Here is a 26473-nt window from a genome sequence, read left to right on the forward strand (position 1 = left end):
GTTTTATTTTTTGTGTCAGTTCCAGAGAGGTTCTTAGTATCAGCCACTTGGCTTATTCAGGTATCAAACGTATAAAAATAAAAGCTAAGGGTCTGAGTCCTGCTGTATTAACCAGGAGAAAGAGGAGGATATGATCCCCTCCCTCCTCCCCTGGGTTTTCCTGGGTTCCAGAGGGGTGGCTCTCAGCGGGCAGACTCACAGACAGCCGATGATAAAGCGAGTGGGAGGACTGTTGCCAGGGGGACGAGGCCTTTTTAAACCAATCGATTGGGATTCTTATGCACAGGTAATTAAACAGCTGCTTGTCTTTGTGGTCCTGGCTCTGGAGCAGAGAGTGATGGCTTCCCTGTCTTCTTCTTTTTTTAAAATCTCACCAGCTGTGTGAATTAAAAGAAAAGGGTGTCCCGCAGTGCCCGGCTGCGGTTCATATCTGTCGATACTTCCCATTAGAATTCTAGCGAGGTTTCCACTTAAAATGCAAACGCCAGCCTTGCCCTCCAGATAAGAGGAGAACAGACACCGCGGCCGCAGATATGCTACTGTATAATGCCGAGGCCCTTTCAGTTAGGAAAATTCTGCAGAAAATTAAATTCACTTCAGCGTGCAGACAAACCTGGGAGGAAAGCAAACATCCCGGTAAGTGTGGAGAGAAAAACAATGTGATAATACACCTCATTCACAACATGCACAGATAACAGAGCTGCCAGCTAAAACCACTCCTGAATAAAAACTAAATGAAGCTTCCACTACATGTGTTTGTTTTCACCAGAGTCTCTTTGTCCCTTTTACTGCAGCTTCTCTGAGAGTAGGAAGCTTTACCAATCACACCATGGATTCATTTTAAATATTTTATACTAGTGCTCAAATCCTGAGAACTAAAATGAATTTACCTCACGTTTGTCGCAGTGTCTCAGTGGGTTTAGGCAATTCGCAGATGATTATGTGGAGATCAGAAATACCTTCTATTTTACTCTGCATCAGATTTAAACCACAGTTTTACTTTTCTGCATGGCCTTACTCACCTGTAGTATGACCCAGTGACCGTTCTTGGCTGCCAAATCGAGGGCCTGTTCAGCGATGACCTCCTGACCCTGACCCAGAGACACGTTATGGAAGTTCTTGTTGTTGAATGTGAAACCGAGCTTCTTCCCTGGTAGAAAATACACAAACACATCTCTAAAATATCGCTCAGCTTACAGATTTCAAGTTGTAGTTTTTAAAATTATTCTTAGTTTAAGACTGGCAATTAAATAAGAAAATACAGGTCAATTCTTTTGGACCAAAAGCTCAACAGGATGTTAGATTTAGTAGATCCTTCGCTTTATTCACCAAAACAAGAACAAGCACACATAAAGAGAGCATGCATGAAAGTTAAAGAGAAAGGATGAGACAAGCAAACATAATCTCATCTATCTCTCTTTTTCTCTTGTTGGGGAGCACACTTCTTCTTTTCCTCTACTCTTTATTATTTATTTAGTCTGTGATCTAATCTAGGTTGCTTTGGGGTGTATTCTGCCCATTAGCCCAGTGGTTCTCAACCTTGGGATCGGGACACCGACAGGGGTCTCCAAATGCCCTAAAAAAACAAAGAATATATTTTGAATTACACTGTTGCCACACTGCACCAATTTCGTCAAATTTTTTTTTTACCCCTTTTCACCATTTTTTTCTCACCAATTTTAACACAGTTTTACCACACAGTTTTAACACCTATTTTTATCATTTAACACCTATTTTTTTAAATCACTTAACACCTATTTCTGGCAATTTTGAACCCTTTCCTCCACTTTTGTCTGCCTGTTTTTTGCCACTTCTAAACCAACTCTTGCCACTTTAGCTTAATGTTGTCTCTTTTGACCCATTATTGCCACTATTAACCCCTTTTAACCACTTTTTACACCCAATTTTTCCCATTTTAACCCCATTTCACCATTTGCTATGCTGAATTTTTGCTAGTTTACCAATTTCTGCCAGTATCTGCCTATTTTTTCTTTCTCAGTTAACCCTTTTTTGCCAATTTAATGCAATTTCAGCCACAGTTTAACTCCTTGTACCACATTTTATGCCCATTTTGTCCTCTTTAACTAATTTTTGCCACTTTTAAACCATTTTTGCTACCTTGAAAAATCCAATTTCACCACCTTTTCCAGCATTTTTACCATTATCAACCCATTTTAGCAGTTTTTAACATATTTGAATCCTTTGTTGAAAAAAAAGGATGTACATGTTTAAAATGTAAATGTTTTATCAATATTCTAACTTATTTCTCCTTTTCTTGCATTAAAAGAGCCACTTTTACCATGTTAAAGAAGCAATTTTGACTGAAATGTACACGTTATCATGGGGAAAGGGGGTGTAAAACATGAGTTTTGTCCTGCCTGTAGTTCCTGTCATACATTCTGTCCCATCCAAGATCTGAAGTGCAACATTTTTATTTATTTAAACGTGCATTGTTAAAATTTCTGGAAATCTGGGTTGCGATTTGTTGTCAAAGATTTTGGTGGATCCTGAGGCTGAGAACCAGTGGTCTAGACCATTTTTATGTTTGCACACTGTTGACATACTTGGTGGGCGGAGCCATACTAGTTGCAGGAGGTTAGAGGTAGCTTACTGTCACTTCACATCAGAATGTTCTGGAGCATTTGGCTTCATTCAAGCTGGTCTGGCTTTATGTCTGCATCTGACTTATGACAGAAGACAAAACTACAGTCACCTGCTAACTACCGTTGGTGTTCTGTTGTAAGGAATCACCATGAGGCCTAATAACATTGACCTTTGACCTCCAAATCTAATCAGTTCATTCTCGAGGTAAACTTGACATCTGGGCCAAATTTGAAGAAAATCCCTTGAAGCTTTCTTGATGAATCATGTTTAAAGGAACAACAGGAAAATATCAAACTCCTGACTCTGACTATCAGTGATGCAGAGACATTAAAATGATTCAAATATAACAGTGCAGAAAACACAAGGAGCACATCTTCCACTCTAAGTCCCATTAAATCAGACAATTTCCACAAAAGTCATTGTATGCCGTTGATAATAGGTCCCAGAAATACAATTATTTCAGTCTTTTTCATTAAAACTCCCACCGAAAGCAGGCAGACAGCGAGGATCTCAGCCCCCCACAGAGCATAAAAAATCACATCATCTATCTAATGAAAATCTAATTGAAGCTTAATACCGATGAGAAGGCCAATAGTCACAGCTCTAATGGAAAAGCACCTCTTTGTGGCTGGGTGTAATGCGTCTCTCTCTACAGCTGCTGTGATTGGTTACTCTCAGCTTTGATGTGATTGACTGGGCTCACAAAGAGGGTGTTGATAATCAATAATCACAGCCCTTACAGGCAGCTCCAGCAGGAGGGATGCTCCCGCTTATCCTAATAGGAGAGGATGGAGGATTTCACAAAGAGCCCAGGGTCTGAGGATGATTGAACCACCTGCTGCTGCTGCAGGAGCCTCTCTAAAAATGAAGCCGCTTAAATGCTCAGAAATATGAGAGGGCTTCTGAATTCTCCACGGTATTTAACTGTCATGTTGAAATTAATCTCTGCTGTGATTTAAACAGTTAAAGAAGGACTTCCAAGCTAAAACCACTGCCAGTAAAAGGAGACAAAGACTGAATTAAACAGGCTGGTGAGTCATGGGACTGTGTTTATATAGAGATCTACTATAGGTGTTCTAGGAAAGACAGGCTTCAAGATCCAAAATGAGCCTGACTCCTCCTTGCACGACAAAGCTCTTTATTTTGTTGGATCCTAATCATGGCAGTGCTGTCAACATGCAGATGTTAAACAAGATGAAGATTTAAAGCCGTGTTACTCAGGGTGTGGCTCTGGAGCCACATGTGGCTCTTTTAGGTCTTGATCTGAAATATTATTCCCCCAGAAAACCTTAAAAAAGAAAACTTTGACCTCAGAAATGATCCATTGCAAGTCACATCAATAAGTTTTTTTCCCCACGCTTGTACAGTGGGCTTTATTTGGCCACTTTTAATTAATTTTTGCTGCTTTTTGACCATTTTTGTCATGGTTTTTGCTATTTTCCCCCCTTTTTTGCCATTTTCTGCCACTTTTCACCATTATAAGCTATGTTTTGCAATTAAATGACACTTTTTCCCAGTTTTGCCACCAGCTTTTTGACCAACTTTACCACCTTTATGCTGCTTTTTTGCCGTTTTAGTTATTTTTTTACTGAGTATTTGCTACGGTTTTGCCACTTTTGTCCTGCTTTTTGCCACATGTACAGTGCGTCACAAATTTACAAACCTGCCCTAACCCTAACCAAAGTAAGGTTTATGCCACAGCTGCCCTAAATTAACAGCATTGGTAATTACCAAAATCATTTTTGATGTTTCTGCAATGGTTAATACACCAATATGTAGAAGCTCTTTAACCCAAATGATATTTTTAATGCTAAAATAGAATTATTATTGTTATCCATGAATTTTCAAATTTATTGATTTACAAAAAAGTGAAAAAATAGTAAAGCACATTAATATTTCTAGATTAATATGTCAAATTATAGTTATTTACTGTCATTCCTGAACAGAAAAATGAGTTTTAGTGGTTGAATGTTATGCTTGATTCATTTCTGACTTCTCAGAGAAGCCCAGTGAGCCGGCTCAAATTTGGGTGAATTCAGTTTGAAATTCCTCATTCCTGTTCAAAATGGTAAAACGTGGAGAGCTGACTGAAAATGAAAGGGTCCACATTAAAGCACTTCATGATGCTGGATGGTCTCTGAGACAAATATGACAGGTGGTCTATTACATTTGTTAAGCACTGTAACTCATTTTTTGTCACTTCTCACACATTTTGCCTCTTTCTGTCCATTTTTCCTACTTTTCCTCCCCAGTTTGGCCTCTTTTTTCCGCTTTTTGGCCTTTTTGCCACATTTAACTTATTTTTACTACCACTTTAACCTTTTTTTTTGCCATTTTCACCACTTAGATTGTGGCTCTTGCAAAGGTATTTTTTAACTATTTGGCTCTCCGGTTGAGCAGGGTTGAGTTCGCCATTCTAAAGGCAAAGTCTGCTCAAACAAAGAGATGGAGGGGAGCAGAGGTTGACTCCTACACTATCATGGTCACATCAACACCCAGCAGACCTAGCAGCAATGTCAACTGGGTAATTGTTTGAAAATTGATTGTTAAAATACAGATCAATGCCTTTGCATTGTTCATTGTTCTGTATGTTGAAATTGCCTGGATGCACTCTGGTTCCTTTCGGTTGATCTGCTCTACATGGATCGAAATGTTTTTGCAAGGTCTCCATGGAAGATAGACTCAGAGGGTCTTAAGCTGATTAGATGCTTTTAATGTGATGACTTATAAAGATGTCAGGCTAATCTATCGAGTGGGAAAGGCATGCATACACACCAGGACATCATGGCATGGCGCTATAGCACAGTGTTATGGTAATTTCTGAAGTCAAACTGCAAAATGAGCACTGTTGATCCCCACTTTAATTCTTCTTTCTGGAGCTAAGTCAGGTGTGAGAAATAATCTTAAGTGTATTGTTAATAAGCATACATGCTGCAGCAGCAACATCAGGTTACTGAAGTTACCTGAACGCATCATATTTCCTGTCTTCACTCGAAAGTGAAGGTAGTGAAGGTAAAGTTCGCCTGACAAAATTACCTTCAATTTTGTCAATTCCACTGCGGATTTCTACACTGGATTAATATTGTTAACAAACAGGACTGTCTCAAAGTTTTGGAGCACTTTTCATCATTTATCTGAGCAGCTGAAGAAGAAAACTGTCCTGAAGCGGCTGAAGAGAGTGGTATGAGTTGAAGGTACCACATTCTGGTTTAATGTGATGCACTATATTGATGTGCTATTATGATTCCCTTGCAAGAACTGATGTATTTTTTACACCAGTTATATCTTAAAATGACTTTATTGATTTTGGGGTATTTTAAAAACACAGAGATGGTATCGATCCCCATCCGTGGTCTCTAAGCCCCTTGTCCTCAACGACGTTGATGGCCTGCAGTCTTTGGTGACCCATTACCGATTGCAATAGTCAGCTTAGATCAGTGTTACTCAACCCTGCTCAACCAAAGAGCCAAACTGATGAAAAATGCCTTTGCAAGAGCCACGATCTAGGTGGTGAAAAGTGGTAAAAACAAATTAAAAGGGCAATAAAACAAATTAAAGGTGGCAAATAATTGTCAAAAGGTGGCAAATAAAGTGGGAAAAAGGGACAAGAAGGGGAAAAGTAGGTATAAAATGGCAAAAAGAGGGTGAAGAAGTGGCAAAGTAGGGCAGAAAGTGGCAAAAATGGGTAAAAGTTACCAAAAAATGAGTTACAGGTGGTAAAAAATTGCCAAAAAACATCATAAACATGGCAAAAAATGAGTGTTAAAGAGACTAAAATGGGCAAAAATATGGGAAAAATGGTCAAAAAGCAGAAAAGAGTGCCAAGAATGCTGAAAACAGTGGCATTTAGTGGCAAAACATGGCTTAAATGGGCGAAAAGCAGCAAAAAGGGAAAAATTGCGAATAGCAAAAAGTTGGTGGCAAAAACAGGATAGAAGTAGTAAAAATGGGCTAAAAGTGGCAAAAAGAAATGGCAGAAGTGGGCTTAAAGCAGTAAAATGGATTAAAAGTGGAAAAAAAAAGAAAAAATTGGCAAAAAATTGCAAATAAGGGTGATGGAAATAACCAGAGAAAAAATAAGGGTTGAAAATTAAAGCCAACTGTATTAATGTGTAACCTGACACGCCAGATGGATGTGTCTCAATACTAAGTGTTTAGGAAAGGGCAGAAGATTGGAAAAAAAACTTAAAGTGTGATTGGATGAACATTCTGTCTGTCAGATCTCTACGGGCCAATCAGAGCAACAAAACATGTGGCGTAGCCGTCACCGACATGCTTATGCGCAGATACCAGGAAATAATGCTAACCATGGCGACTGTAGGCATGTCAGTACTCGACTGTTGTGGTTTTTGAATAGAAAAAAACTCCCTGCTGTTCTTTGTTCTTCTTTAACAAAGAAATGTCATCAAGTTCTGATAAAACTGGCGCTTTAGCAGCATCCATGTTAATTTCTTCCGCCATAACTGCCTCCTCTTGTTGCTGCTTGCTTACCTCACAACTGGGGCCATGCCCGAAAGTACCTCCCCTTGTCACTGATTGGTCCTGTCACTTTCTAACTGGGCCCAAACGGTTCAGATGGGAGCTTTGCAAGATGGATTCACCAGAGAGAAACAAAGAAACGGGCGAATCCATCTGCTTTGCAAGGTTAATTAATGTGGGGATTCAAGCTGGTTAATGTGACCTGCAATGGATCATTTCTGAGGTCAAAGTTTCCCTTTATTTAAGGTTTTCTGGGGGAATAATATATCAGATTAAGACCTAAAAGAGCCGCTAGTGTATCACAGTGTTGTAGATGGTGATTTCATCTAAACTGCACTAGCACATGGCTCTCCCTGTGAGCAGGCATTAGACGTTAACTCCCCTCATTCAAGGCTTAATTCTCATTTTATTGAGACAGAAAAGAGAGCTGCTTTATCTTTACCAACATCAACATACTGGCAGAGTCCATTATTCTACATCCTTATACATTAGCTATAAAACATTGTGCTGGAAACATTGGAAATCTCTTTGTTCCAGTAAAATGATACAATCCTCACAATCTGAATATTTCATGGAGCTGACTTCAAAAACCCACAGACTGAATTATTTGGCAGCAGATTCAAAGTGTCAGGCTGGGATGGAGCCTCGTTCCAGGTCAGTACAGAAGCTTCCACTGTGGGCACATTTGTGGTCAAAAATTCCAAAGAGAGGGTCCCGAAGCCTGCCGCTTTATTCACACTGGAATGTAAAGTAACTCCAAAACCGATGACATTTACTTTCTGCTGCCCCTAATACAGCAGCGCTACGGTCTCATATATTCCTGACCTTTACTTTAATCCCTTCAATCTACCCCGGGCCTGTTGTGCATTGGCAAAGAAGGCTGATCTCTCAGAGCAGATGTGTTGGGATGATGCCGCTCTCACTGATAATCCTCTGCAGCAGGTATCAAAGTAGAACTCATGTATGCAGGTAAACATGGAGCTCTTCTGCTCCTGACTCCACTGATTATAAATACTCACTGCCCCAGTGATGGATAAAGAGTGAGAATAAAAGTCCAGGAGAAGTTATGAAAGATAAAACATGCTGAGAGTATTACCATGTTTCTCCACATCCTTCAAAGGGTCAACTCCAGGAGAGAGGATGAAGAACATGGGCGTAGCTGGACCCGACTCTTCAAAGGAGACAGCAAAGTCCAGTGATCTGCCAATCACGTACTGGCTCCCCAGTTTCTCCTCTACAAAGTCTCTGCAGGGGGAGAGAATATGTCTCAGTTCTCCTCAACACTTTTTTTATCATCTTTGACCGACAAGGAGACGAAAAAGGAGAAGGAGGAGGAGGAGGAGAAGAGGAGGAGCGGGAGTCCTCTGTAGTACAGTGAATTAGATAGGCAGCTGCTTAAAGAAGAAATATCAACTCCAGTCACGGCTGAGCTGTCAGAGTCTCTGGATTAAATCCTTCAGCCTTTAAAACATCATTTTCTCGCTGTTGTTTCAACCGAACCTCTCACCCTTGAATAAATACACAGTAGATTTACTCTGGAAGACAGCACAGCTACAGGTGATTCAAATCTCATGCTAGTCCTCCAGTGTTTACCAGGTTAGTTTATGTGGTCTACTTTTCTGTCATGCTCTAGTTCAGGGGTTCTCAATGTTGACCCCCACTGGGGGTCGCGAGACACTGAGAGGGGGTCCAGATGCCTTACAAAAAATAATCACATTTTTGAATTACACTGTTGCCACTTTACATCAATTTTGCCAATTTAAACACATTTTTTCTGATTAAAACCTACTTTTTGTCCGTTTTAAACCCTTTCCACCACTTTTTTCTGCCTGTTTTTGCCGCTTCTAAACCAAATCTTTCCACTCTCTGTCTATTGTTGGCTCTGGTGACACATTATTGCCACTATTAACCCTTTTACCACTTTTTAAGCCACATTTCACTATTTGATATGCCCATTTTTGACAGTATCTGACTATTTCTGCCTCAGCTAACCCTTTTAAGCCAGTTTAATTTTCATCCCTTTTCACCAGTTTCCACCTATTTTTCCACCTTAACACCATTTCAGCCATTTTCGAATCCCCTTTTTACCACTTTAAATTCCCATTTTTTGCCACTTTAACCCATGTTTTGCCACCTCTTGGTTATTTTTTTGCCATTTTTATCTGATTTGTTGGCATTTCTAACCCATTTTTGCCATTTTTAAAATCTAATTTCACCATCTTCCCATCATTTTTGCCATTATCAACCCATTTTAGCTATTTTTAAAGTATTTTAACTCTGTTTTTAACATAAGGATTCACATTTTTAAGAGGGCTACTTACTACATAAATGAATTAAAATGTGTTTCTTTGATAAGAGTGGTTATTATTCAGGTTAAATATAGAATACTACAGCTTAAAGGGGCTCTATGCAAGATTTAGAAAATTATCAGTGTAGCAACACCGCCGGCCATTAGGCGAACTACAACAACATTGTGTTTCTCGTCCACAACGGCGCGCTCCTTGCTCATGAACGAGCCTCTGGTTTATCAGCTGATACACACGCAGACCAAGGTGATGTACCGGCATCATGTATACAGAGGAGGTAAGTGAAGTAACACTTTAAAGTTCCACCAACTAAAAATGAAAATGAATAAAGCATATTTGAACCTCTAGTGCGGACACGGCACAGAGGCTATTAAAAAAGGACGATATTTTCACCACCATTGCTATGAATGAACAACTTCTCTACTTAGTGCAGCATTGACCAATTTTATTGTCTTTTTACGTGTGTAATGTGTAAAGTGTATTGAATTCGCCCATTGCCATGATTCCTATAGTCTTAGTAACAGGTTTGTTTCCTTTAGTTGCCGGTGCAAGCCTACACATTCACCACACTATGAAATAATAATGTATAATTATGTAACATTACGACAGATGAAGCAAATACTTGGAACTATTTCTTGTGTAAACCACTGGGCGGAGTGACACAGTGCAGCAGTCATGTCTGGAGTGTAGTTCCGGCTTTGCATTTAGCTTTAAAACATCTCTGTCTCGTAATGTTCCATGATTATTTCATAGCGTGGTGAATGGGCAGGTCACAACTTGTCCACGAGAGCGTTTTGGAGTTGTTGGATTGTGTATTTGATGAGTTTGATGAGGGAAAGCAAAAAATTCCATCTGCTAAAATAGCGTTCGCAGTGCAGCTGGTATATCAGTCCCCCCAGATCTAGAAACAGTTTGCACCGACAACTAAAGGAAACAAACCTATTACTAAGACTATAGGAATTATGGCAATGGGTGAATTTGTCAAAATGTTGAATTATCTTTTTAAACTGGCTTTTAATGTTTGATTCTTTCATCTTGTCTTTTGCTGCCTGATTATCTGCCTGTTGTTTGGGTGTTGTCTGTTTAGCTGTTATAGTGTCTTTTGATTTCTTTGGTATGTAATGTCTTTTAACTTTTTTACAGTGTCTTTAAGTTCTTGAAAAGCGCTTTATAAATAAAATGTATTATTATTATTTTTAACCTACATGTAAATGTAGACCCCTCCCTGTGATTAGCACTCTCTCTGTTCAGCCCTCATTGTGTTCTTGACAAAGGAATCCTGCAGAAGTGTTGGTCATCAGATAATTTCCTGCAGGCCAAAAGAAGTGAAGGGAAATTCTGAGAGAGCGTTGCAGTGTTGGAGACGTGGGTCACAGATGGAGACTGACAGTCCAACACTTCTGCAGGCTACTCTTTGGCAGCTAAGCTAAGTATGCTAACATAACTTCTATTGTTGGAGGCTTTTCTGTTTGACAGCCAGCCTTTCACCGTGACCTTTCTGAACAGCTGTAAACACTTCTGCCTCCCAACGAGGTCAAACGCCACGTCCTATCAACTCCTCCTTCTGCTGTCCAGAGATTTTCCTCCGTGGGTTCTTCACTGGTACACATCACACTCCTTACATTACCGTCCCTTTGTCAGGGGTTTCAGGGCTGTACCCCACTCACATTTGTCAGTTTGAATCAGATACAGCAGTTTGCTCTGAAACTTTAACAGTTTGTTTTCTGTCTCCCTCATCTAGACGAGCCTCGTGTTCTTAAGGAGGATTCGGTTCTTTTGACATGAACACATTTTCAGCAGACAACTTTCTGGTCGTGTTTCTCACTTTTTACAGTATCTTCTAACCAGATGAAGAGTTTTTTAAGCTGTAGTTTAGAGCAGAGAAAGGAGTGACGTTAAAATCACAATCAGCTCAGCTCACATCCCTCAAAGCCTCGCCAAAGAGCGTTGGAGACGCAGCGGTTTTAAGAGCATACTACTATATTCCTCTGATAAATTATACTGTTTTTACAAAGATACTACAGCCTCAGACCACTTTGATGAGTCTTTAGTATGCTGTTGATCAGTTAGGCTCCAAACCTCCACACTTGAGCACAAAGTATGAAAATTCTACTTTTTGAGTTTATGGTGACTATCAGAGCTCTGACAGAGCTCGACAGCTACCGCCCGCTTTTCACAGAGACACAGACTAAATGATGCTGCAGCTGACAGAGACAGGACTAGGAGTGAGTAGGGGTGTCTCAACCCCTCTCTTAACGTCCTCCATGTTATTCTAAAGAATTTAGGGAAGAACAAGGCTGAAACTCTGGACTTTAGTAACTCTTTCAATGCTGAGAAGGGCTCAACAATAAATCCTAGCATCAGGATAATTTTGCTATCAACACATTAAAAAGTTTAATTTATCATAATTGAAGAAAAAAGAAACTATAATCCATAAAAATCAATGCTTTCTCATTTTGAATGTGCACATTGTGGCTGAATAACAGAGGCCTGGGTATAATGATCTTGTTTCACATCATTTTGATGCAGACGGGTGAATTTGAAGCATGCTGTCTTTCAGATTAATTGGTGCAAACTTATTTGTGAATGTGGGCTCTATTATACACAAAATAATGTAGAAGTACATCATATTTTTTTGGCTTATATGAGGCACACATGTAAGCTTGTTTGGCCCTGGAAAAAAAACAAACATTTTTTTTAGAAAATAAAGCTGATCAATGCACTCTTAAGCAACCCTTTCCTTTGATAGAGCCAGACTTTATGCATCAACCTAACGGCGACCAGCCTGCAGCCCATCCTAGATGAAGCTGAAGATGAGATCAGGAGAGAAAAACTATTATGTTTTTTTATTTTAGATTTATTGTTTGTCTTTATTTTACTGGACAGCTGAAGAGAGACAGGAAACATGGGGAGAGACAGAGTAGGACTGAACGATTTGCAAACATAATCTAATGCCGATTTTTTTCCTTAATATTGTGATTTAATTAGCGTTTCTTATTAGGTTCTTCAACATTTTTTCAACAAATTTAAGGAATAAATGATGCTACATCATCACCTAAACACTCATCACACATTTAACCATTTCATTGCCAAATGGATCTACATTTTAACTTGGCGGAGAGGGCTCTGCTCTAGAGATGCTCCCTGGGTTAGTCAGCAGTACGTTTGGACTTTTCAGGGTGTGCATGGCTAGAAACCTCCCTATGGATAGATACATAAATGACAATATGCAATGAAATGATGACCTTCATCAAGATTAGATAGAATGAACTAGTTATTTTTGCTCGTATTACAAATTTGATTATCATGAAGATTATCATTTTTATGTCACTCATTTTGACTGAAACAAAACAGACATAAAACACGGAAAAGATTCATGTAAACCATTTTTGTAAAATTGACAATCATATTATTGCATAATGTGCATAAAACCTCTGATGCAAAAATGAATGTATTAAACTGCTATTTTGACAAATTTCAAGAAATATTGCAAGTTGTAAATTGCAGCCAGTCATATTGTGATTTAATCTAATTTGCGATTAATTGCCCATCCCTAGGGGAGAGTGTGGGAAGACGTTCACCAAAGACACGCTGAGCTCAGGAACTAATCCCAGGACTAGTACGTTGAGGACTATAGCCTCAGTAGATGAGCACCTGCTCTAGCATCCTAGCCAAACCAGCAGTTTAGTTTAGGATCCCCATTAGTTGCTGCTTCACTGCAGATGTTCTTGGGGTCCACAAAAATCTTACAACGTGATATACTTCTGTAGAAGACACACACTTGTATATTATCGACCTCATCTGAGGTGAAACAGGTTTTCTCTTTGATCTCTGGGAAAAGAACTACACTACCCAAAGTCCTAAAGCGTCATTGTAATGTCTCTGATTGGTGGAACCCTCTGGAACCCGGACACTTCAGCACTATACTCATGTACAAAGGGTCACAGCTACAGAGGTGGTCTGAGGGGTTAGTTACTCTTTAGTTAATATGTTGTATAAAGGAGGGGCTCCTTCTGAAATCTAGCTAGATAACTCTATGTTAACAGCAGTAAGAAAAGACACACAGCCTCATTCTTAGGCAGCGGTAAAGTCTGTAATGAGGCTCATTGATTGAGTCACAGCTGTGCACACAAACCGCAGCAGTGATCACTGGTGATCTGTCATATCCACTGCAGGTCAAAGGTTAAAATGTTTAACCTTTCACAAACAGCAGAGCAAAGGTTAAACTGTGACTCTGTCTCTCACCTGACGGCGTAAGTCATTCGGTCGGGCCTCAGAGCTCTCATCATGCACAGCCTCTGCAGCGGGGTTTTATTCTTCCACTCCTGAGGGAATTTCTCTTTCTCTGGACACTCTGACTCCACAAACTTCTTCCAGCGTTTGGCCGAGCCCTCAATGTCCCGATCCAAGTTCCTGAACTCGTCCATGGAGCACAGCGACTGCCAAGAAAAAGAGTGAAAAAAGGTTTTAAAAAGGCAGTATTTTAAAAGTGCTGCTGCTCTGATCAGCGATGCACATGAAAGTTTTTGACCACTTCACAAACATTTCACAATACACAGCAAAATGGATAACTTTTTATAGTTAAAAATGGAGTGCTTATCTCTCCTCACGCCTTCATAAATAATATCTATTCAAAAAGATACGCTGACTAAACACAATTCCTTTCAGGACGGGACGGGGGGCCGCGCAGGATGGAATCTGCATGGGCTGCAGAAGCAGCGGGGGCTTCATTGTGACGGCCCGGCTGACAGACGCCTTATCTCATCTGAGAGCAGCAGCAGTGTCACGCAGTGCAGTCGTGAGCAGGTACGCTCACTGATGAGTACTCCAAACATTAACAGTGCCTGTTTATGCTCTCTTGAAAATAGAGGACAGAGAGAAGGCTGATTCTCAAAAGTCTGGTTGGTAGGTAGTGCCCTTAAATGATCAGCATCATAAAGAAGCACTGGTGCCAGTGTCCTTCCCAGTACATGATGGAATGTATGTGGCACTGCAGAAAGCCATATCTTTATACGCAGCTCAGGATGCTTAAGGACAAGAAACCTTCATAAAATTAAAAAAAAAAAAAAAAAAAAAAAAAAAAGTTTAAACCAGTGCGGGAGAGTGAGCCTCCCCTGTAGGAACATCATGTCTGCTGCAAAAACAAGTTCAAGGGCCTAGTGTAATATGGTGAAGTACCAAGTTTCACAGCTGAAGAGCCCAACGTAGTACTTTCCAACAGAAATATTCATTTTAGTCAGCGCAGCTAAAACTTTTAAGGTGGCTATATAAGCTGGGCCCAGAAAATGTTTGCTCAACATTTATATGTTCACTTTTCTTACATGGTTTAAGAAACTCAATGTAACGTGTCGAGTCAACTAGTAGTGTGGTAGTGCTCGTGAACGGTCTTGGTCTTCAGACCTCATTTTGAATATCTCGGACTTGGACTGGCCAGACTTACGATTTTCCATCAAGACCGGTTGAGGTTGAGACCAGTGCTGATCTTCGACTTCATTAATGTGATAATAAGGAGAAGCACTCACTAAAACAACAAATAGCAACACCTGCAAAAAACTCAGACATCAGTCCATCTTATTTCTAGTCAGAAATCCCTCTGGACTCTTACTTTAGGCCTCATTCACTTGACACACCTAAATAAACATCTCATTTTCAAATTCAAAATATTTCCAGACTTGCCTGTGGCTTTTAAAAGTATACAAGGATTTAGTTTTTACAGGAGGTTAGTTGAACAAACAGAGATTTGAGATTTTTGCATGTTGGGCTTTGAAAGTGTTGCAGACAAAAGAAAACTAAAATTAAAGAGAGGATGCTCTCTAACTGTTCAACCTTGTCATGGTTTTTTAAAATGATTTTTATGGTCTTGTCTTGGTCTTGGTCTCAGCCCCCAAAAGTCTTGGTCTTGTCTTGGTCTCGGATGGTGTGGTCTTGAGTTCCACACAATCAACTAGTTCATTTATCAATAGTACACCCAATACTTCACGCACAGGGCTGGTGCGTCCATATAGGCAAACTAGGCAGCTGCCTAGAGCGGTTCTCTAGCAGGGGCGACAAAAATGAGCATCAGAAAATATACAGAGTATATTTTCTACTCAGTATAGTAACCACCCTATAAGCACAATGAATAGCTGAGTCATGTGTCACTCAGTCCACACCCATCAATCATTCATTCATTCATCCTACCCCCCCAGCTCCCGCCCTTAACCCCAATGAGCCAATGACAGCTCAGAATACTGTAACAAACTTAGTTTGTATTAAGTGCATGTTGAAAAGACTGACATTATCTGGATGTGAGTTCCATAAGAAGAAAAATACTTAAGGAGCAGTTGTTGAGGTGGCGGTAGCTGCAAGAACCGCTAGCATCAGCGGAGAAGATGCTACCTCTCCTCCACATGAACCGCCAAGTCCATCGTTGTGTTTACAGACTGATAAACCCTCAGCCATGTCTTTAAGTCAAAGAGAGGCAAGCAGCTTCACCTTATCAGAAGTTTGCCAGTCATCAAAACCTCAGTCAACTCTCGTAGGGAGCGGACTTTTGTAGGGATGAAAGCTCGCCGTGTAAACTTCTGAAAGGTAGACTCATATTTACAGAGTGGGGGTGTGTGTGTGTCTGTGCCAGCGCATGTGTGTGTGCTTTACTGTGGAGAGATTTGCTTTGGAAATGCTGATTGCTTGTAAACTGAAATGAGTTTGTTAGGCTCATAGTTTGGATTACAGTTATTTGTGCCCCTGCTCCTGTTGCACACGAATTTGAATCAGATTATTAGCTATTATACACACCCATGTGTTTCTACTGTGCGCAGCTGCAAAAGGCCCGCATGTTGACTCAGACTGACAATAATATTGTTGAGGATTTAAGCTGGCTTTGCAAAAGCCTGTTTGTGTTCTTGCACGTGGTGTTGTGTTGTTTCTTGTTCTGGGACTGACATAGTAATTAAACCATGTGACATACAGGTGAGCATCTGTGTTGTGAAAGTGATGTTGTTGATGTTTTAGCTCAATATTGTGCTTGTGTAGACGTGACGCTATCTATGGTGCTGAATCGACAGCTGTCGCTCAAAGAGAGTGAAGAAAGACGCCGTGAACAGCTGATTTCAGGAGCTTCCTCTCAGCTGATTTTGAGTGGTTCATGTAAAAGCGTCATTTGCTCATGGCACTGTACTTTTTGATGCATTATGTGACTTTTTGTCTTTCTCTGACTATCATGAACAAAACAATGCCAAGGTTCTGTGACCTCAGGGTTGATGTGTGGTTTCTTGTAGCCTATAGCTGCAATCTGAAGGGCGGCAAAATTGCCTCTTGCATGGAGCGGTACATGTGCACGCGCCAGGCCTGTTCAGATATCAGTCGAGTCTGATTTTTTACAGTGCTTTACCATTACCAACATCTTTGAACCTGACTAAAATCGCTCTCTGTCATCAGGAGGCTCATTCACACATGTTGCATGGGAAAGTCCAGATTTTTTATTTATTTATTTTTTAAATTTAGTGGAGGAAGGTCATTGATAATACTTCTTTACTAACAGGACTATTTCTCTGGTACCCACTGGTTCTGGTTTCCTACCTGCAATAACCATCAGCCCAAAATGGAGCACAATTTTAAAATAGACAAATACTGTATGTAATATCTAGCTTACAGGATCTATTATCTAAATAAGAAAAGCCAGTCTAGGTAGATTTTGGAGCTGGATTGGCTGGTGTCACACGGCCGTTATCTTTTTCTTCTGCTGGGTTGAATCCAGCACATTTTTTACCCTAAATCCTCATGAATACTTGGAATATCAACAAATCCTCACAATTTTATCTCAGAGCTGCTGTTTGATGGTCAAATATTTAGGAAAGTCCACGTTGTGTAGAATCCCATCCTTCTGTAAACACAGAGGAGGGTCCTGGAACTTTCTAGCAGCAGACACATCAGTGAGTCCATAAAATCAGCTCTGCTCCGACCTCTCAGCCCAGTCAGGGAGAGTACGCCGGGCCTCATGGGATTCCTGCTCCGCCAACATCTTGAAGAGGGCCGAACAATCAGAGGATCTTATCCCGCTTTAAAGCTTTCCAACTGATTACACTTCCGACTGCGATAAGAAAATCGAGTGACAGGATTTGATTAGCGCAGCCTTAAACATCCACAGCAGGCTGAGAGCGGTTGGGGAAAGGCCGTCTCCCATCCCTCCGAGGGTTTAGGTTAAGTTAATATTCTAGGCGGTGCAGATTGAAAAATTCATGAGCAGGAGAGGCTAAAAAAACACGCTGCCGCCGGGGTTTAGTTTGCTGTTAAACTGATCTGACAAGAGAAGGAACCTCTGCTGCTTCACGTCCACAGGGCCGCAGCGCCAGACGTCTGTTCCTCTAGGGGAGCAACGGGTACGCAGAGTCTGTTTCAGTGCCCTTTAAACGTTAAAACGCAGCAGGGTCACCGAGCGAGGCTGGGCCCCCGAGAGCCACATGCTTTCAGAGTAAAGGTTTTGGTGAAACGGAGAAAACAGACTTTAATGCAAATGTGTCCCTGTGAGAGCGAGCTGCACAAATTGCATCATAAGAAGTAACTGAAAACACGGCATGAAAGCTGCTAAGTGCTGAAAGAACTGCAGGAAAATCCAGAAATTCAGTCATTCTGCTCACACATGACGGGCTGGGGCGAAGTTAGATTGGAAAGAAGTTAATCTTTTACCAGTGGAGACTATCTTTTGAGATTTTAAACATTCAAGGACATCCAAAAGGGATTCTGAAGACAGCACTGATTCACAATTAAAACTCCCCATTAGTGGAGATCATAGTTGATCCTTCATTGGTTTGGATCACCCCCCCATGGTTTGGAAAACTTATCATCAAGCTGTAAAATAAAGTTACAGCCCATAAACGTCTCAGCAGAGTCTCAGCGAAAAGGCTAAACGCAGAAAGTTTTTAACTCTTCAAGGAACCATTTCTGGTGTTTAAAATCAATGACTTTGACAGAAAAAAAGAAAAAAGTCCCACACCAACCAATATTTACAACACATCTAAATGTGTTTTTACTTTACAAAAGTCTTTAGTCCTCATAGTTTCATCCAATCCCTGAAACCGCTCAGCCCTCCCACACCTGCAAGTGGTTCACTGCACCATACACCGCTTTCCACATTATTAAGCAAATGACATTTTTCTCTTATTTTCCTAAATATTAATGCAAATAACAGAATATTTTTCAAGTCATCAGCTGTTAGAGCATAAGTCAAATGTTTTTGAACAAACTTCATAATGATTACCATTATTTTCTTACAAATAAAAACCTCAAAATGCACTGTTCCACATTATTCTGCACAACAGAGTTTTGAAAGATTTTATAGGTTGTAAAGAACTGAAAATGGTCATTCATTGAATTTGCGGCATTAGGAGGTCATATTTACTGAAATCAAAGCTATTTCAATCAAAAACATCTTAACAGGCAAAGCAGCCAATGACACAGAGGGGTTCTTTGCAGCATGAGATGGTTCATTGTCATGCATGAAGATCATTTTGCTACAGAAGGCACGGTTCTTCTTTTTGTACCACGGAAGAAAGTGGTCAGTCAGAAACTCTATATACTTTGCCGAGGTCATTTTCACACCATCAGGGACCCTAAAGGGGCCTACCAGCTCTCTCCTCATGAATCCGGCCCAGAACATGACTCCGCCCCCTCCTTGCTGATGTCACAGCCTTGTTGGGACATGGTGGCCATCCACCAACCATCCACTACTCCTCCATCTGGACCATCCAGGGTTGCACGGCACTCATCAGTCAACAAGACTGTTTGAAAATGAGTCTTCATGTATTTCTGGGCCCACTGCAACCGTTTCTGCTTGTGAGCATTGGTTAGGGGGGGCTGAATAGTAGGTTTATGCACGACTGCAAGCCTCTGGAGGATCCTACACCTTGAGGTTGGTGGGACAAACCTAACCAAACCTAATACCTGTTTGCTGCTTTGTGATGACATTTTAGCAGCTGCTCTCTTAATCCCACGAATTTGTCTGTCAGAAACCTTCCTCATTGTGCCTCTATCTGCATGAACCCGTCTGTGCTCTGAATCAGACACAAATTCCTTCACAGTATGATGACCATGCTGAAGTTTTCCTGAAATATCTCATGTTTTCATTCCTTTTCCAAGGCATTACACTATTTGAGGCTTTCCAGCAGCAGAGATCCTTTTTCTTTCCCATATTGCTGAAACCTGTGCCCTGCTTAATAATGTGGAACAGTGCATTTTGAGGTTTTATTAAAAAAAAAAAAAAGGTTATCATTATGAAGTTTGTTCATAAACATTTTTGTTATGCTCTAACCCTGATGACTTAAAAAACATTCTGATTGTCATTTGCATTATTATTTAGGAAAATAAGAGAAAAATGTCATTTGCATAATAACGTGGAAAGCGGTGTAAACAGCAAAGGAAAAAAGGCAGTTCACATCCGTGAACAGGCATTTACTACCAGGAATTATGGAATCTGTGGCCGTTCACAGAGCCAGAAATGTGCTGCTGACCTCCACAGCGTCTGCGCCCTGATTCGCTGATGAATCTTGCTGTGGAGCAAACCACTCCCTCTCTAGTCTATCGGAACAGTTCTACTGTCCCCTCCCTGAGCCGCCACTCTGCACGTCTATATTCAGCACTGCCTGCTGTCAAACCGCATCAATTCCCATCAAACAGAAAGCTCCAGACAGGAAGTCAAAAGCGTAGAATATCCGGTTATTTTGAAATACACGGAGTCCTGATCGTAAATCATCACTATTTCAATGTTACGTCCCAGATAAATGTCAAAGCAGCAAAACTTGCATGCTGTAAATCATACATTTTAAAGTTAGAAATTACATATTGTATAGAACGAATGTAAAAGTTCTGCAAAAACTGCATGCTGTAAATGGGATTAATCAGAGTACCTAGAACTGCTCACTGTTAATAAATGTCAAAGTCATAAAAATGTGCGATATGTTCATTCCTTATTCAGTGTTATTTCCACCTTTGAGGCACCTTTCCTAAAATAACATATTTTTTGTTTTGAATGATATTTCATGAGTGAAAGAAGTAAAATGATTAAATTTAGCTCCACTTTCATGAAGTCACAGCTTTTTTCATTAAACTGACCAAAAACAAATCAAATGGCATGATAATTTATCCCTCCATGCTTCATTGTTTTATGCACCACAGTTGTATGATTTAATCTGTTTCTTTCACCCTCAGAGTTCGGCCCCAGCAGGAATCACTCGACCACAAAGATTCCAGCTTTCTCTGATCTGAAAATAAATTTCATTGTTGGTAAAACTTTGCTTTTCGCAGTCAGAACCGTCTCATCTTCACTGTTATTTTATTCAAGCAGCTGTAGGAAACACAGCTGTCCATACCTTGATCCCTCCCCACGAGTGGTTGGACAGGAAATCCACAGGTGATGTTACACCTGGTTGGACAGGATATCTCAGAAGGAAGTCCAGCTCTGCAGGGTTGATTTCTTTATTCATCAGCAGGATCTGGGGACAAAACAAACAGAAACGACTGTGAGATGGGCTGTTTTCAGCACAAAGCACATTTCCTCTCCGCTTGATTAGATCCAAACAGAACGGCTGGTCTCAGGAGCGACTGCTTCTTGTTCTGAGAGTAGACCATGCAGAGGATGAAAGCAGCTCCCACTCTCACCTGGAAGGCGAGCTGAGCGATGTACGTGAGCTTGTCACACTCGAACAGTCCTCTGGTGGTGTACTGGAACACCGAGGACGTGATGCTGTCAATTAGGTTGGACACTCGCTGCTTCAGAGCGTCGTCCGGCTCAGCCTTCAGGACCGCCTTCTGGAAGACCACGCTGAACGCCTGAGGACGCACGGAGCAGAACAACAGTCAACAAACGGGACGGGCTCTGGCAGCAAAGTGTCTGACTGGAACAACAATACAGTGGATCCTGGACGGCACGGAAGCAAGCGCATTATGGATCAATGCTCATAATTAAACAAGGAGAACGGGTTCATGCACCCTTTCCAAGGTCAAATTCAAGTCCTAAAAACACACAGCAGTTCTGGTATAAATCAGGCTGATGCATGCATGCATGCACACACACACACACACACCCACACACACACATGTATGAATGGTAAAAATATGGAGTGCAGTGACAGTGACAGCAGACACATGTATGCACTCAGTCACAGGTTTGGTTTGTTTGAGCCGGTTCCTCAGTTGGGTTTTGAAGGTGACGTATGTAGGGCATTCACGTGTGTGTGTTTTATTGTTCCAGACGTTACTGCCCCTTACTGACTGCACTGACTGCTTAAAGGGGGGGTGTCTAAACCAGCAATACTCAACCCGTGGTTTTTGAGCCACATGTGGCTCTTTAATGCCTTAATCTGAAATATTATTCCCCCAGAAAACCATAAAAAAGGGAAACTCTGACCTCAGAAATTATCTATTGCAAGTCACTTTAATCGGTTGGTTTCCCACACTTACACTGTTCACTTTAATTGTCGACCAATTATTTTTGTCTGTATATTTCCATTGCCCTGATTTGAAATTTTTTGCACCTTTATTTTCCATTTTTTGTCACTTTCAATCCATTTTTACAGATTCAAGCCAACTTTTTGCCATTTTATATCCTGTTTTTGCTCTTTTTAACCAGGTTTTCCCTCTTTTCTCCTGAATTTTGCATTTTTTGCCCTTTTTTTCTGCTTCTTCTTTTTGCCACTTTTCATCTAAATAAGTTGCCTTTTTGCCATTAAATGCCCCACCCCCCCATTTTTATTCTGCTTTTTCCCTATTATTCCCACCTTTCTTACTGCTTTTTGCCTGTTTCAGTAACTTTTAATTTGTTTTTTTGGGGGGTTTTTTGGTGCTACTTTTCATCCATTTAAGTTGCCTTTTGCCATTAAATGCAATCCTCTATTTTTATTCTGCTGGTTTTTGCCTGTTTTCCCCACCTCAGTTGCTGCTTTTTGCCTGTTTCAGTAACTTTTCACTTGTTTTTTGCCATTTTTTTGCTACTTTTCACCCATTTAAGTTGCTTTTTGCCATTAAATTCAACCCTTTGTTATTATTCTGCTGGTTTTTACCCTATTTTCCCCACCTTAGTTGCTGCTTTTTTGCCTGTTTCAGTAACTTTTCACTTTTTTTTGCCATTTTTGTGCTACTTTTCACCCATTTAAGTTGCCTTTTGCCATTAAATGCACCCTTTCATTATTATTCTGCTGTTTTTCACCTATTTTCCCCACCTTTGTTGCTGCTTTTTGCCTGTTTTAGTAACTATTCACTTGTTTTTTTTGCCATTTTTTGCTGATTTTGATCATTTTTGCCACCTGTTATAGTAACTTCTCACCCATTTTTGCCACTTTAAGCCTACTTTGACCCTTTTCACACATAATTGCCACTTTTAACTTATTTTTATTGTCATTTTTTCCACTTTTCACCACTAAGATGTGGCTCTTGCAAAGGTATTTTTCAACATTTGGCTCTTTGGTTGAGCAGGGTTGGGTAACACTGGTCTAAACGGTCCCTCAGCCTCCCCTGGCAGTTAAAATCAAACACTGCATGACTGTACTCAAGGTTTCGATTTATCATGTCCAGCATATGTGCATTTAAAATGCAATATAATTGAAAATCCCATGTTATTGCATCTTCTTTCAGTGGTGATCAGTTATTTTTACCATCATATCAGCTTCAAACAGTGCTCTGGATGGTTCCTAATATTTGTTCTTAGCTAAGACTAAATCATAGATATGAAAACTTTGGTTTGAAAACCACACAAGTGGGATTTAAACCTTTCCAATAAGACCAATCTGCATAAAGTGGTGTATCTGTAGTTGTGTCTAATGTGTATTTGTCTGCTGTTAATGGAAAAAGTGCAGTTTAATCTTGCTTGAAATGATATTTTAGATTTGAATCATGACCTTTTTCACATTGTCACTAAAACCAAGCTGTGCAGATATGAATACCAAACTTATGGGAGGTGCAAACTTTCTGACTGTAATTCTTTACCAGAGCATTATTCTGAGTGTAAATTGAAATGTCACTGAGGAAACAGTGTGATATTTTCTCCTTCTGCTGTCATTTCTGTCATTTAGCAGAGTCACACTTTTATAACATTCCCTGTTTCATTCACAAGGTCAAAGGTAGATCTATTTTCTCAATGTGTTTCCATTTGATTACGTTGTGAAAGGACTGGAGCCGGGGCAGCTACCTGCAGAGCGAGGAGTGATTGGAAACCATATCTCAGGCAGCCTCCTCTCAGCGCTCGCTGGCTGACAATATGAGAGACATTACGCTCTACATAACCACATTAGGGAGCCACAAACACAATAAAAGCAGGGCAAAGAGCATAAAACATGGCGAGCAAATGAAAGAAGGAGGGCTGGGGCGTAAAGAGGGGTCTCAGCGAGGGCCCAGGAGGCGGGGAGGAAACATGGCGTGTCAATAGACGGCCTACCTTGAGAGAGAACTGGTACACGGGGTGGATTTTATTGAGGTCGTTCATTATGAAGTACAATAAGGAAGCGCGCGCCGCTGCTGGTCTGTAGTGCTCCCGAGCCTCGTTGATTTTAGCCTCTGTCACCTTGGCTTCTTTTACCTACAGTAAAGACATCAGAAACACAATCACACACTCAGGATTCATCCGTCACCGCTCTGCCTCCAATAAAACACCCTCCAGTGAAGAGCGCAGATATTCCAATTTCACGGCTGCAGACAAAATGTTCTCTCTCGGCGTGCAACATGACAATTAAAACCTGGTAATTATATTTAAGTCTGAACATCTGCAGAGGCAGCGCTGCTCTGAGTTTCTCCAGAGAGCTCTGAAGTATCGTGAACATCAGTGATTCTCTCCGAGCAGAGATTATACGCCCAGGTGTAATGATCGCATTTTTACTAACCAAAGAAGAGAGAGGAAGCAGGAGAGAAACACTGCACCAGTTTAGATAACAAGCCTGGAAATTACTGTCTAATTAGTTTGTTCTTATCGATTTCCGATGAAATATTTACTGGAGACCTGCGAGAAAGTGGAAAATCAGGGATTCATTTGTGTTTGGAGGAATTTTACAGCACTACTTTAAAATCAGTCACTAATTAAAGATGAAGAAGGGATCAGCAATTTTAGCTTGTATTTACATCTTTTCACAAAGTAAGAGAGAATATCATGAATTTTAGACTTCAAGCCAAGTTCAGGACCAAGATTCTGCTCTGCAATGCTCTGAAAGCCGGTCAGGTCTTAATGCTGCAGTGAAGGGAAACAATCTAATTTTTCCAGGGCAAATAAAAGATGCAACAACATTTTTGTCTGTACCTAAATGTCATGGTTTAGAGCCTGAACACACACAACACAGTCTGACAAGTGAGACAAAAAAAGATGCATGGGCTCCAGTTGTCCACACCTCAGCTCCAATATGTGGGAATAAAAGGGACATTTCAGGGTTTTTAAAGTTGGTTGGTATGGCTATAGTGGTGGCATTAGCCTCCAGTGATTTCTGTGAAAGTTGATCCTGTGGTTTTTACGAGCCCATCCGAAAAATTGTCACTTTGTTTCTTACTGCGAGTCTGTGGCTATGTTATTACTTTAAAACTCTTCTGGATCCATCCTGACAGACAGCTTCATGCACACATGTGTCATAACGCTGATTGAAGTTGGAGGGATGGAGAACACCTTTTTAATTCTGTCTCTGTTATGATCTGTGAGTAGGCTATGAACTTCTGCCTTCATCTCTTATATTTCCATGGCTGATATCCACATAATACACCAGCAAACTATGGTCTTTAATGTGAGGTTCAGTGAGAGAGAGAGAGAGACAGAGAGACAGAGAGAGAGAGAGTGAGAGAGAGTGAGACAGAGAGAGAGAGAGAGAGTGAGAGAGACAGAGAGAGAGAGTGAGAGAGTGAGAGAGAGAGAGAGAGAGAGAGAAAGAGAGAAAGAGAGAGAGAGAGAGAGAGAGAGAGAGTGAGAGAGACAGAGAGAGAGAGAGTGAGAGAGTGAGAGAGAGAGCGAGAGAGAGAGAGAGACAGAGAGAGAGAGACAAGAGAGACAGAGACAGAGACAGAGAGAGAGAGTGAGAGAGACAGAGAGACAGAGAGAGAGAGAGAGAGAGAGAGAGAGAGAGAGAGAGGGGTCAGGCGGTGGTGAGTGAGTGAAGAGGAAGCAGCAGGCGCTGTTTTGAATCATTAATCACCCATTTAAATGACTTGGACTGATGTGAAATTTCACATAAAATTAAGCCTGTTCCGAATAAAATATGACAGACCAAAATTTCGCAGTCAGTGTGAAAACATGATCAGAACAACATGAGCTTGATTTTCTTTTTTCATAATTCTGACAAAAACAACAGACTCACTGTGCAAAGACTTTAACTCTGTTCTTTAACAACTACATGAGCACACACTTTATAAACCACACATGACCGCATGCTTCCAGTGTGGCTCTGTGCTCTGTTTTAAATAAAGAAATAACATCAGCTTTAAAAACACTGCTGTCTGATCTGTTGGGTTGAATACCTAGCTCTGCTGATAAAAAGAACTGTGTACTGACATGTCAGCTGCCTGTCTGTCTGCAGTACGTCCTTTACTTGGCGGCACACACCTGCTTAGTCATACTGTCTTTGCTCTGATTGGCCAGAAATTAATGTGAGGGATAAAATGTTTATCCAATCACTTTTCAAGGTTGTTTTTCTAAAGGTCCCGTCATCAGAACAGCATCTATGTAGTATTCCAGAGGGATGTGAAATATTTCCTACTGAGATGTAAAAAAGGATTATTTTTCTGTCAACTTATTCCTTTAAACGCTTCCCATCCTTTAAACCAGGGGTTCTCAACCTTTTCAGCCCATGACCCCCAAAATAAAGGTGCCAGAGACCGGGGACCCCCGATGTACCTGAAGGTGGCCGAACACAGACATGAACATTATAGAATAGTCATGTGGAGACATGGCCGGCCATTCGGGGGGGAAATGGGAGAGCTTTCTGGGGCCCAGCAAAAATCATGGTCCATTGTAGAGTGAAGCAGTGGTATTTTATATTTAACTTGAGTAATAACCACTCTTATCAAAGAAACACATTTTAATTCATTTGTGTAGTAAGTAGACCTCTTAAAAATGTAAATCCTTTTGTTACAAACAGAATTAAAAT

General features: G+C 40.7%; 1 protein-coding gene across 1 annotated transcript in view; it reads right to left on the reverse strand.

Annotated features, from left to right (window-relative positions):
- dnah9 (dynein, axonemal, heavy chain 9) overlaps positions 1-26473 on the reverse strand; it is a 294417-nt gene that overhangs the window by 53507 nt on the left and 214437 nt on the right. Inside the window, exons 65-70 of the mRNA XM_041816205.1 lie at positions 23794-23934; positions 21024-21194; positions 20735-20857; positions 13635-13828; positions 8180-8328; positions 1023-1150 (exon numbers count right to left, since the gene is read on the reverse strand). Coding sequence (XP_041672139.1) covers positions 1023-1150; positions 8180-8328; positions 13635-13828; positions 20735-20857; positions 21024-21194; positions 23794-23934 — 906 coding nt within the window. The remainder of the gene's footprint in view (positions 1-1022; positions 1151-8179; positions 8329-13634; positions 13829-20734; positions 20858-21023; positions 21195-23793; positions 23935-26473) is intronic.

This window comes from Cheilinus undulatus, linkage group 20 (genome assembly GCF_018320785.1).
Source record: "Cheilinus undulatus linkage group 20, ASM1832078v1, whole genome shotgun sequence".
NCBI lineage: Eukaryota > Metazoa > Chordata > Actinopteri > Labriformes > Labridae > Cheilinus > Cheilinus undulatus.